General features: G+C 34.0%; 1 protein-coding gene and 1 pseudogene across 1 annotated transcript; one reads left to right on the top strand and one right to left on the bottom strand.

The window, feature by feature from the left end:
- Positions 1 to 9,351: 9,351 nt before the first annotated feature.
- On the bottom strand, positions 9,352 to 10,150 carry LOC120579707 (CBL-interacting protein kinase 26). Its single transcript, XM_039832392.1, has one exon. It carries the CDS (start codon positions 10,092 to 10,094, stop codon positions 9,363 to 9,365), a length of 732 nt encoding a protein of 243 aa, XP_039688326.1. The 5' UTR covers positions 10,095 to 10,150; the 3' UTR covers positions 9,352 to 9,362.
- A 241-nt stretch (positions 10,151 to 10,391) lies between these two features.
- On the top strand, positions 10,392 to 11,658 carry LOC120579746 (CBL-interacting protein kinase 2-like; annotated as a pseudogene).
- Positions 11,659 to 12,969: the final 1,311 nt, after the last annotated feature.

The raw sequence follows: 12,969 nt of genomic DNA, 5'->3' as shown, positions 1-12,969 counted from the left end.
AATTAAATAGTTAAGGGACCAAAAGAGCATTTAAGCCAAAACTTTTATATGTTCCCTGATTACATTCTGGAACTTTTTGGTTAGGCATTTACACTAAAGAAGAAGTCGTAGAAAGTTGAAGAAGATAACTCAAAAGGTAAAGATAAGTAGAAGATGCAGGAAGATGTAGTTGTGAAGCAAACAACCTCCGAGCCAGAAATTTTTTAAAATACTAAGTTGTGTTGGAGACACCTTCATTGTTGTAAGTGTTGAAGAGGATAACTTAGAAGGAAAAGTAGGGGAGGAGATACAGGAAGATGTAAATGTAGCAGACACCCTTAGAGCTGGTAATTGTTGAAAATTGTTGGAAAATATATAGTTGAGGGAGCTATAGTGGTGGAGTGTTTAGTAACATTGCACAAGAGGACACACATTAATAATAAGCTCATTGTAGGAGAAGAGAAGAATATGATTTGGTGAAGCCTTCAATATTATTAACATTGCATCTCAAAGGCTTAAAGGCTTGAATACAATTGCATCCAAATAATTCTATTTATAGATGCTTGTAGATGTTTCTAGAACTAAAATAATCTAGGCTTTTGTTTGCCTTTTCTACACAAGATTATTATAGATGTTTCTAGGCTGTAACTTAACCTAGATATTAATAGAACAATCTAGAAACATGTAGCAACTTTATGTTATTCTAATTTTCTCTAATGTATTATAGAAATATCTAGAAATGTGCATCATATTTCAACACTCCTCCTTGATGCATATTTCGAAAACATCAAATGTAGTACGTAGTTTCTCATACATATATTTGTGATATCAGCTCCTCCTGCATTGATACTCTTTATAGATGATCAATTTGACATGTTACATCCACCGTGATAGAAAATTTGTGATATCAGCTCCTTCTGACATGGACCATTCTTTCTCCTTAGTTGCTCTAGTAATTTTCCTTGTTGGTCTTGTTAAGGACATCTAACAAGGATCACTCTGGCTGCTTGGTTGCATGTGAATCTCCTTGTCGATATTGTTGAAAAATTTCTGACAGGGAAAATTCATGCTTCATAGTTGTTTGTGAGTCTCCTTGTCACTCATGTAGTAGATTCCTGATAGGGATTCATTCTTGCTCTAGTAGTTACATTTTTCTTTCTAAGATTGTACTCAACAGTTGAGCGTCAGAGGTCGCAGGTCTCCATTTTCATTTATTGCCTGGACTTGTGCTCTATCAGAACTTGAGTCTTATTCGCCATAGGTTTGAGACATTAGTTAAACATGAACTTAAGAGGATCGGGCTGTTAGGCAACCTAAATTCCTCTATTTTCTTCTTAGTTTTGGGTTTGAACTCGAACAGAGTAGATCCTTATGGCTACCTATACTCCTTTTCTGTTTGAGTCTTAGACCAAGAATTTCTAGTTTAGTAGAATTCATGTTGTAGAACATGTAGTTGGCGACACAAGTTAATATTTTGCTACGCCTTATTAATGACTGAACGCAGCTCTGATACCACTGTTGGATAATATATAGTTGAGGGAGCTATACTGGTGGAGTGTTTAGTAACATTGCACAAGAGGACACGCATCAGTAATAAGCTCATTGTAGGAGAAGAGAATATGATTTGGTGAAGCCTTCAATATTATTTAGATTGCATCTCAAAAGCTTAAAGGCTTGAATACAATTGCACCCAAATAAGTTTATTTATAGGTGCTTGTAGATGTTTCTAGAACTAAAATTATCTAGGCTTTTGTTTGCCTTTTCTACACAAGATAATTATTGATGTTTCTAGGCTTTACCTTAATCTAGACATTAATAGAACAATCTACAAACATGTAGCAACTTTATGTTATTTTAGTTTTCTCAAATGTATTATAGACATATCTAAAAATGTATTTCAACAAAAATACCGAGAAGCTCTAGAACATACAACAAAACACACTTGTGATTTATAACACATCTTATTGATGTGTTCGTGTTTAAGACATTATCTTTAGTTAATTCTTTCGTCAAATGATCAACTAAATTTGTATCAATATGTACAATATCTACTTTAACTGCTCCATTATAGAGTAACTAGTTCTCAAATTGTTATGTGTTTGTGCGTTAGTTGTCATTTTTTTAATAGTACATTTTTTTGGTCAAGTAGTTTAGTGGTTGAAGCATGTTTGTGCCTTAATTACTTGTCGTTTCTATAATAGTATTTTTTTTGTCAAGTAGCCTAGTAGTTAGAGTTCACATATTTTAAATACAGAGAAGTGGGAAGTCCTATTTCGAACCACGACCCTTGCATATAATATACAATGTCTCTACCAACCGAGTTAAGTTTACGAGGACATAACAATATATTTTCTACTACTAATTAATTCTCACTTATGAAGTCTGGATACGTAGTACGAGTGCGGGTATGATATGTAGGCTTTACCTTAATCTAGACATTAATAGAACAATCTACAAACATGTAGCAACTTTATGTTATTTTAGTTTTCTCAAATGTATTATAGACATATCTAAAAATGTATTTCAACAAAAATACCGAGAAGCTCTAGAACATACAACAAAACACACTTGTGATTTATAACACATCTTATTGATGTGTTCGTGTTTAAGACATTATCTTTAGTTAATTCTTTCGTCAAATGATCAACTAAATTTGTATCAATATGTACAATATCTACTTTAACTGCTCCATTATAGAGTAACTAGTTCTCAAATTGTTATGTGTTTGTGCGTTAGTTGTCATTTTTTTAATAGTACATTTTTTTGGTCAAGTAGTTTAGTGGTTGAAGCATGTTTGTGCCTTAATTACTTGTCGTTTCTATAATAGTATTTTTTTTGTCAAGTAGCCTAGTAGTTAGAGTTCACATATTTTAAATACAGAGAAGTGGGAAGTCCTATTTCGAACCACGACCCTTGCATATAATATACAATGTCTCTACCAACCGAGTTAAGTTTACGAGGACATAACAATATATTTTCTACTACTAATTAATTCTCACTTATGAAGTCTGGATACGTAGTACGAGTGCGGGTATGATATGATACGGGTACGTGGATACACAATTCTAAAATTTTAGAGTACGATACGGCTAAGATATGGTAACAAAATTTTATACTAAAACTTATATGTTTGTAAAATACTTCATCCGTCTCACAATAATTGTTTCTTTAAGATTTTTCTGTCTCAAAATAATTGTCACTTTAGAATGTCAATCTAGTATTTATTATTGTTTTCACTATTATACCCTTATTTATTGAATTTTATCCAAATTAACTACTACACTAAGTACAATTAATAAGGGTATTGTAGTAAATGATACTAATTTTATCATTAGAATCAACACAATTAATCATTTCCTTAAAAATCGTGCACAAACTTTAAACAACTATTATTTTATGACGGAGTAAGTTCTTGGAAAGAAAAAAAAAAAACCGTTGACTCATTGGGCACCACTTGTGTACATTGGGATACCAATGTTATATGACATTGGTCAATAAAGATGTGCCACATAACACTTGACATGCATATCTTTCAATATCTTTATTTTCTTTATTCCTTTAAAAATATAAAAAATTATAGATAAGTATCTCTGTGCATATATTTTTTTATAATATCTGTTTGCATCTCAAGAGTATCAATAATAATCCAATAAAGTATATTTTTTAAAGGAAAATGTTAACTTGGGTCCTTAGGGCATATGTTAACATTCCACTAATAAAAATTATGTCTCGAAAATTGCGTTAATTTACTTTTAAAAAAATCTAATATTAATTTTTTTCAATTAATGCTTACCATCAGTGGCAAAAATTTAACGCTTAACATGTGTTCTAAGGGCATAAGTTAACACGACCCTTAAATTAAATAAATGAATGTATCCATGATGTCCGGTAGAAGTACGTCTCCTTGTTTGAAACCCTTTTTTTGTTGGTATAAAACAAAATTTAACCTCTTACTACTTTTCCGTAAAGAAACCTCGTGATGATGATTGTGAAATTCCGCAAAGGTTTATTAGGTTAGGGTTCCACACTTTCAATTTCGATTTCAGTTTTCAACAACATCACTGCTTTCTTTTTAGTGACCAAAATACATAACATTGCTACTATGAATTGCCTTCCTTCGACAAAGTCTCCGCCTTCATACTGCTGCGCTACAACCTCGCTGATAGTCCTTCTTGATGAACTTATCGTAGAAATTCTTTCACGACTTCCTGTCAAAACTTTGATGCAATTCAAATGTGTTTGCAAATCATGGAAAACCCTAATCTCTCATGATCCTTCCTTCGCTAAACTGCACCTTCGGCGATCGCCTCGGAACACCCACCTTTTGCTAAGATCATTCCGAGTACCAGACTGGGGCAACTTTGATTACAGTCTCATATCCATTCCTGTAAGTCGTTTGCTGGAGAGTCCGTCCTTCATGACACACCACCGACTTTACTATCATGTGAAGGATATCACCATTCTCAATGATCCTTATTACCGATTGAGTAATATAGATTGCTGCAATATTGTTGGTTCCTACAATGGATTGATATGTTTGTCCGGTGCTTCTAGGAATGCTGCCGCTAACTACAAAGACACGTGGTTCCGTCTCTGGAACCCAGCCACAAATACATTATCTGAAAAATTCGGGTATTCAACTAACCTTTTTCGGTATACATTTGGCTATGATATTTCAAATGATGGTTATAAGGTGGTTGCCTTCTCGTCAGAACAGGACGAAAAGGTAAAAGTTTTCTGCTTGACTGATAATGTTTGGAGAGATATTCCTCCTTTTCCCGTTGTTCCTTTTGGACTCTGTCGTAGCCGTTTCTATTGTCATCCATTTGCGAGTCATGGTGCGTATGTAAGTGGCACTGTTAACTGGTTGGCTATTCGAAATATTAAAAATATGAATGAATATGAATGGAATGATATTTCAGTCAACCAATTTGTGATCGTATCACTTGTTCTGGCTACAGAGACATTTAGGCAGTTGTTGCCACCCAACGGTTTTGTTGAAATACCACCTGTTGAGCCATCTGTTACTGTATTGATGGATCGTCTATGTTTTTCTCACCGTTTCAAGGGAACCCATTTTGTTTTATGGATGATGTTGGAATTCGGAGTTCAAGATTCTTGGATTCAATTTCTCAAAATTAGTTTTCAGGATCTTCAAATTGATTATGGCATCAGTGATTTACTGGAATATGGTTCTCAATTGTTCTTGTTTCCGTTGTACCTTTCTGAGAGTGACAACACACTTATAATGGCAAGCAATCAACCAAGCCATGCAATTATCTATAATTGGAGAGATAAAAGGGTTGACCAAATTAAATCTCTTGACAATGTAATAATGTGGTTTCAAACCAGGGATTATTTTGAAAGCTTAGTTTCAACCTCTTGAAAGTAAGTTTCTCTTCAATGATTTAATAGTTCTAATTAATTTTAAGCGTTTTATAATCTCTAAATTGAATAAGTTTGTTTTGGGTTGTTTTTATATATTATTATGACTTGAAGATAATCCTCCAAAAGGAAATTCAATACCTCTTGAATGATCTCTCTTTGGTTGGTATTTATAACATTTTATACAAATCTAAAGTATGAAATTGTTCTCAATTTGGGAAGATAAAACATTATTTAAAATTGAAATGTAGGGGAAAAAGTCTTAAAAAGTAGTAGAGCGAAATTTTAAATCGAGAAACATGTCAATGGGTGGGTTACAAATATCGATAAGGAATCTGTACATATATGAGAAAATGAAAACAGTTTTCTCTTCAAACTGATATTAATTTAGGGGGGTGTATTGGATCATGATTCTAAGGGATTTTAAAAGACTTTTTTATCATGAAAAAGTCTTGTGGTATTCAATCAAGACTCTCTTCAAACTGATATTAATTTAATTTACGTCAAAACTTTTTTAGCGATAAGGAATCTGTTGTGGTTATACTTTGTAATTGTATTGTATAAATGTTCAAATTGGCTAAGTATATGTTTGTGAACCCTCCCCCTTTTTAGAAGGTTGTAATGAGTACCATCTGTTTCCTAATAGAATAAATTGAGTTAACAAACAAGATTTGGCTGATTGGGTCTAGCAGAAAAGGCAAGACTCCCACAATGTGGAGAATCAAGGTCAGGATCTCCACGTTTTCACGTTTTAGTGTTTGACGCAGCTCGAATAGAATTACTTTCAGTAGAGGGAAACCTGTGGGAAACAAAAAAATAAAAAAAATCCTAGTTATATTTGATATTTCAAGTTTACCCTAACTAATTTGGGAAGCGACGGTTGATCAGTCATATTGTATTAGAATCTATTTCAAAATATCATACTGTTGTGTCACTTATGGTACTAGCTTTTAGGCATCAAGGTTGAAGCTAATTTGTTTATTATTATTATTATTATTATTTCACAAAAGAATCTGTCCATTCTTTTTTTATGCATTTTTGTTCTTCATTTTCTATTTTGATGTTTTTATCTCCTATGTAATAGGGGTCTTTCTTGAATCATAGGATCACAACCTTTACTTCAAGCACTGCTGGCGTTATTAATGGTCGATGCAAGATGGTAAGAAGAAAGAGAAAAAGAGACTCGTTGGAACTGCATTTTCTTCGGTTTTAGTACTCATTTTGTAAAAGACATTTATGACCTTCTTGATTCCTCTTTTGGACTTCTTTGAAAGTGTTTGTGGAAATTTGCCACAAAATATTTGTGTTGTTTTGCAACTGTACTCTTATTTGAGTAGGGGTTTGTGGAAGTCTCTAACTGTTTAAGTGATTCAAGCACATATTTTGCAGAATATTTACATTTAATAATATATCAATGGCATGGTTGGATGATCTTTCCTTAGTATGGTGGTGAGAGGTTGATCTTGAAATACCCTGCAATTGTGGTTGGAGTGCCTGTGATCAACACATTGGTATGTATGTGTGTGTAGTATTTACACTCTTGAATATTTAATGGCATTTTTCGATGAGTAACGCTAGCAACATTCATTTTAACGTACTCTTTGAGAATGGATCTCACATAAAGTGGTGTGATCTACATGTATTTCACCTGATAAGAGTGAATGTCAGAAAGAGTGTGTTAAAATGAGTATTTCTAACAATATTTTGGTTTCATTAGTTTACAATCTATTCAACTTAGCCTTTAATGTCCTAAAATCTGAAATATTTCGCCTGCAATAATGTCTTGACTCTTGTCTCCAAAGAATTTTAGCGTTTCTGAGCGTCTTCAACTCCAGACCACAATGATTTATTTCTTTAGCTTGAAATCGGTTTCCAAAAGACGTATTTTAATCGGTGTGTATTTTTTTGATGGATTTTTTGTTTGATGAATAATACTTCTTGTGCCATGCGACGACATCATAAATGTAGATTGTATGTAGATTTTTTATATGTAATTTACAACACTTGCTTGGTGTGCTTGGATTTGCAGATTGCTAAGGAAAATGACACTACATCTTAGTGTAGCAACACTCATCTTTTTCTGTTTATCAATAATCTCAGTAACCAAAAATATGTCAAGAGAATTCTCGATGTGTAAACAGTTTACCTTCAAGCTGAAACACTTGCTTGACAGTAAATTCAGGTCAAAAGAAAATGTTACGTTTTTTTAGCAAATCAAACACACCGCTATCAACACCAATTTAGAAAAAATTGTCCAATCCAACCCTCTATTTTTTAACCACTTAAACGAAGCATTGGATAAATGAAGCATACCTGAATTTCTCAACCAAATGGACGAAACTTTGACCACAACTTCTCTCTTCCCTTAATCACCCAATCACCAAAAACAAACTCAGCATAAAAAAAATCATTTTTCATTGTTCTAAAAATAATTTAAGATACTTTCTCACTTTGAAGCATAGAAAGTGGTGTTTTGAACTACAGAATAATAATTATAACTAAGCTATATGTTTAAGAAACCTCTAGCAATTACACTAGTATAACGAATTAAAGAAACAAATTTTAGCTAGAAAGTTATGTAAGTATTATTTTGAAAAATATTTGATTGTATTTTAACATGATCCTTCGTCTTGATCGGGTGATATTAGAACTGGCGCAAGGTAACATTGAAGAGATCCCACAAGCCATTTCAATAAGAAGGTTATAGTATACTTTATGAGTCGCTCAAAGATTTATAATAAGATCTAGAGAGATAACACCGTACAATTGTTTCATTGTTTATATTGATCGGTCCGGTGAGAACGGTTGAGTAGCAACAGCGGCAGAGAATGTTTCGGTGTGACGGTAAAGGCTTCCGGCACGGCGGCGAAGAGTCTTCGAGGTGGAACGAATGGTGCCTACAACCATGTTAGTACTCCGACGCTCACGTCATTAATGGAACTGAGAAAGAGTGTATAAGAAGTGTTGTGAAAAGTGATGTGAACCTTGAGGGTGAAGCAAGTTCACCCTTATATATGTGTGCGCTGGTCATAACTGTCTTCGGGTTATGCGGCGTGTGATTTGGGACAGAGTAGGACACATGTAAGGTGATTCTCGCGCGAGGGCGCACTCCTGTGTGGCACGGTGCATGTAAGCTGACGTGCTCCTTCAAAAGCGGAGCTTTAATGCGGTGTATGTTTGGCCACGTGTCATCGTGCGGTTGGTGTTCTGACCGGTCCAGAACATATATCGTTCCCAACTTATATTCAAGCAAATAAATTTAATTCATTGTTATATTTAAGCGATGAAAGCTTTCTTATGCAACATTATTTTATGTTTCTTCCTTTGTAATTCTCATTGTTCAAAAATGGATAGTAAAATTGGGGAAGTATACGTTAACATGTGAGATATATAGCACAAGTAAGTAATTGTCAGCATGCACAAGGATGCATCACTTATAAGAGTACAACCCTGCAACGTTATGTAATGTTACACTTTGAACGAAAATTAGACAGTTCACACCAACTATATTATGAAGAGCATTGGATCAAATATAGATAATTTTGAGCAATATGAAAAATGATTATAAAATCACTCCATGATAAACAATAACTTCATATTGATGTACCAGGCCACACCGTTCTGGTTGTGGAATCCATTTTTTCACGGCGGTAATTGTTTGCGGACCCTCTTCGGGTTTTCGCCGGAATTTTCAACGCCTCCTTCATCTCCTTAACTGCTTTAAAAACCTCAGTGTTTTTCTGCCTCTGTTTCTCCGATTTCGTTCTTCTTGTTATTTATGGATCCGAGTTTTACAAGCTTCATTATCAAGTTATTGAGGTGGAAGTAAGATTGATATGTTGAGCAAAAATGCGGTTAAGAAGCATAGTACGGGAACTCAAGGAGATGAGGGATGGGATTGGTATTACGTCGAGGAGAGATGTGGGTAGTAGGCATTCACAACATCAGACAAAGTAGCATATTGTTGTTGAATTCACTATCAAGGTTGGGATTGAGAATCATTGATAATAATCTACGTATCTCGACTGAAATCCAGGGGGACATTTGTATTCTCCCTTGTGGATTTTCTGATATAGTTCCATTAAATTATGATCATAAAATGGATAGTAACCGGCCAAAAGAACATATAAGATTACAACACAAGACCAACCATCATCTTTTTCTTCATAATAGCCTTTTCCACGGAGAACATATGGAGCTACATACATCGGAGTTCCACTCATTGTATGCAACATGTTGTAGCGATGAGATTCTATGAATGTGCTAAACCCGAAATCAGCTATTTTAAGAACACTGTTCTCGTCTAAAAGCAAGTTTTCGGGCTTCAAATCCCGATGGTAGACACCCTTCTTGTGGCAAAAATCTAGAGCACTTACCAATTGTTGGAAGTATTGTCTTGTTTGATAATAATTGAAGTTACCTTTTAATATTTGGGGGAAAATCTCACCGTCTTTTGCATTTTCTAAGATAAGGTATATCTTAGTTTTGGTGGCCAAAACCTCGTAAAGCCTCAAAACATTTGGGTGTTTAACCCATCCAAATGTTGCAATCTCCCGCTTAGTTTGAACCATCATTCCAGGTCCTCGGACTTTTTCCTTGTGAATAACCTTTACAACATCCCTGTCTCCAGTTCTTAAGTCCCTTGCTTTGTAAACTTTTGCAAAGTTTCCTTGGCCTCTTGCTTTTCTAAACTCATATCTATTCATTAATAATTTCCCATATGGATCCATTTCAAGATTAAAACCACAAGCACAAACCAAGTAATTCAAATGATTTCCCTGGTAGAGATGTCTTATATTATCAACCAAAGATTAGGATTTACAATGTATTCCTCGTGGATACATACTTGCTCCTTTAGATCTACCTTCTAAAGGGGAGAGAAAGCCATGAAGGGATTGAAAAGTTGGAGAGCAATGTGTATTATGTGAAAATAATGGTGTCAACTCTAAACAAGTCTAAACAACTTCAAAATAATTGTTGTTTAGAGTTGATACCATTATTTTCACATAATAAACACTGCTCTCTAACTTTTCAATCACTTCATGGCTTTCTCTTCCCTTTAGATAGATCTAGAGGAGCAAGTATGTAAGCACGAGGAGTACATTGTAAATCCTAATCTTTGGTTGATAATATAAAACATCTCTACCAGGGAAATCATTTGAACTACTTGGTTTGTGTTGTGGTTTTAATCTTGAAATGGATTCAGAGGGGAAATTATTGATGAATAGATATGAGTTTAGAAAACCAGGCCAAGGAAACTTTGCTAAAGTTTACAAAGAAAGGGACTTGCGAACTAGAGACAGGGTTGCTGTAAAGGTTATTGACAAGGAAAAAGTCCTAAGAGCTAGAATGATGATTCAAACAAAGCGGGAGATTGCAACAATTGGACGGGTTAAACACGCAAACGTTTTGCGGCTTTACGAGGTTTTGGCCACCAAAACTAAGATATACCTTATCTTACAATATGCAAAAGGCGGTGATCTTTTCCCCTAAATATTAAAAGGTAACTTCAATTATAATCAAGAAAGACAATACTTCCAACAATTGGTAAGTGCTCTAGATTTTTGCCATAAGAAGGGTGTCTACAATTGGGATTTGAAGCCTGAAAACTTGCTTTTAGACGAGAACAGTGTTCTTAAAATAGCTGATTTCAGGTTTAGCACAGTCATAGAATCTCATCGCTACAACATGTTGCAAACAATGTGTGGAACTCCGATGTATGTAGCTCCATATGTTCTCCGTGGAAAAGGTTATTATGGAGAAAAAGCTGATGTTTGGTCTTGAGGAGTAATCTTATATGTTCTTTTGGCCGGTTACTATCCATTTTAGGATCAGAATTTAATGGAACTGTATCGAAAAATCCACAAGGGAGAATACAAATGTCCCCCTGGTTTTCAGTCGAGATACGTAGATTATTATCAAAGATTACAAATGTGTCTGAAAATGTTGAGTCTGATAAAGCTAGTGTTGAAAATGAAATTACTATTGTTGAGCCAAATCAAGAATTGGTTCAACCAAAATATCTTAATGCTTTTCACATACTTTCTCTATCTGCAGGGCTCGATTTGTCTGTCTTGTGTAAGTAATGATGATGAAATTGAAGACATCAAGTTTACCATTTCTATTTTGTTGAGATAATGAAGTACCATGGAGATGCATCGGAATACCAGAAGATATTGAAGGAACATATAATACCAGCTCTCAAAGACATTGTCTAGATTTGGCAAAGTGAGAAGAAACACAACATTAGCTGAAATTATGATAGTAATAGTATTTTTAAGGTACCTCGATTGTAATTGTGACCATGTGACATAAACAATTGAACAAGTACCTCACGAATGACATCGTCAAGACTCTTTTTTCTTTCTCTGTACATATTCAGTAAACCATGTCAAGGGATTGAAGCAATTTACAAATTAAAATAAATAATACATAATATTTATATATCAAAATAAAAGTTATCAACTCAAAATTCAATATAGCAAAAAATATAAGGGTGAATATATACAAATCAAACAGATATTACCTTTTAAAAATGATATCATCTTGATGCTACAGATCTATCCATATTTAATCAAAGAAATTACATTCGTTAAAAATTATGTTGGAACCTATCAAAAAGAACAATAGATCTAACCATATCATCATAGAAGGAGTAGAAATATAAGATATCATTGAGAATTTTCATTCAATTTCACCTCTCACGGATACTCCATGAATAAAGTTTTGTTTTGATACTTATAAATCTGTTAGGGAGAGAAGAACAAAAAATTGGTTAGAAGAAAATAATTAAATAAACAATTAGATGACATCGATGACATGAATAGATGAACGACTGGAAATTAACCTCATATGTATTGCTGGTCTGGTTAGAATGAAGTAGCACAGAATCGTCGTGTACTAATTGGATATCAGCATAACGAAAGAGAGGGACGCCTAAGCAGCGGCGTTGTTTCTCTCCACTTTTATCAAAATAGTGTGTTCAGCTATATTTATAAGAGGCTAACTAGGTTAAACTTCGATTAAGTTTTTTATATTATATAAATCTTTAATTGGGCCCGTTTGTTTGGGCTTTTTTGAAGAAAAAAATCTATTTTTTTTTTAACTAAAAAATCACCTTCTTTTGTAACGTTTGTTTTAGATTTTTTTTTTTTGTGAAAGAAACGTTTGTTTTAGATTTTTAAAAAATCCATTTTGTAAAAAAAAATATTTTTAGCCTCAAAATGAAAAGCTATTCCAAGTAGCTTTTGAAGGTGAGAAAAACACAAGAAGGAGGGTTGAATTGTGTTAGCTTTTTTTTCGTTTTCTCCTAAGCTGAAAACACTGATCAGAAGCAGATAGAATTCTACTTCTGAAGTGATGTTCAAGAATATCTTGCAGCGGATAAAAACAGAGAGAGAAAGAAGAAAGACACAAAACAATTATATAGGTTCCTTCTACAAACCGGAAGTCAGTCCTGTCCCCCTTGCACTTTCAAGGAGAGTTCACTAAAATGTAATATCTGATTACAACTGCTCACTACTAAACTTAGCAAGAGACTTCAAATGCTAAAGCACAACTGCAAGAGACTTCCTATGCTCCTGAACACAATCAAGAGACTTCAAA

Source organism: Medicago truncatula, chromosome 3 (genome assembly GCF_003473485.1).
Source record: "Medicago truncatula cultivar Jemalong A17 chromosome 3, MtrunA17r5.0-ANR, whole genome shotgun sequence".
NCBI classification, from domain to species: Eukaryota; Viridiplantae; Streptophyta; class Magnoliopsida; order Fabales; family Fabaceae; genus Medicago; species Medicago truncatula.
Note: the sequence above shows the minus strand (reverse complement) of the source record. Positions and strands in the feature narration are given on the sequence as shown.

Coding starts and splice junctions, on each gene's coding strand:
- LOC120579707 (XM_039832392.1), bottom strand. CDS start 10,094: ATGGATCCATATGGGAAATTATTAATGAATAGATATGAGTTTAGAAAA.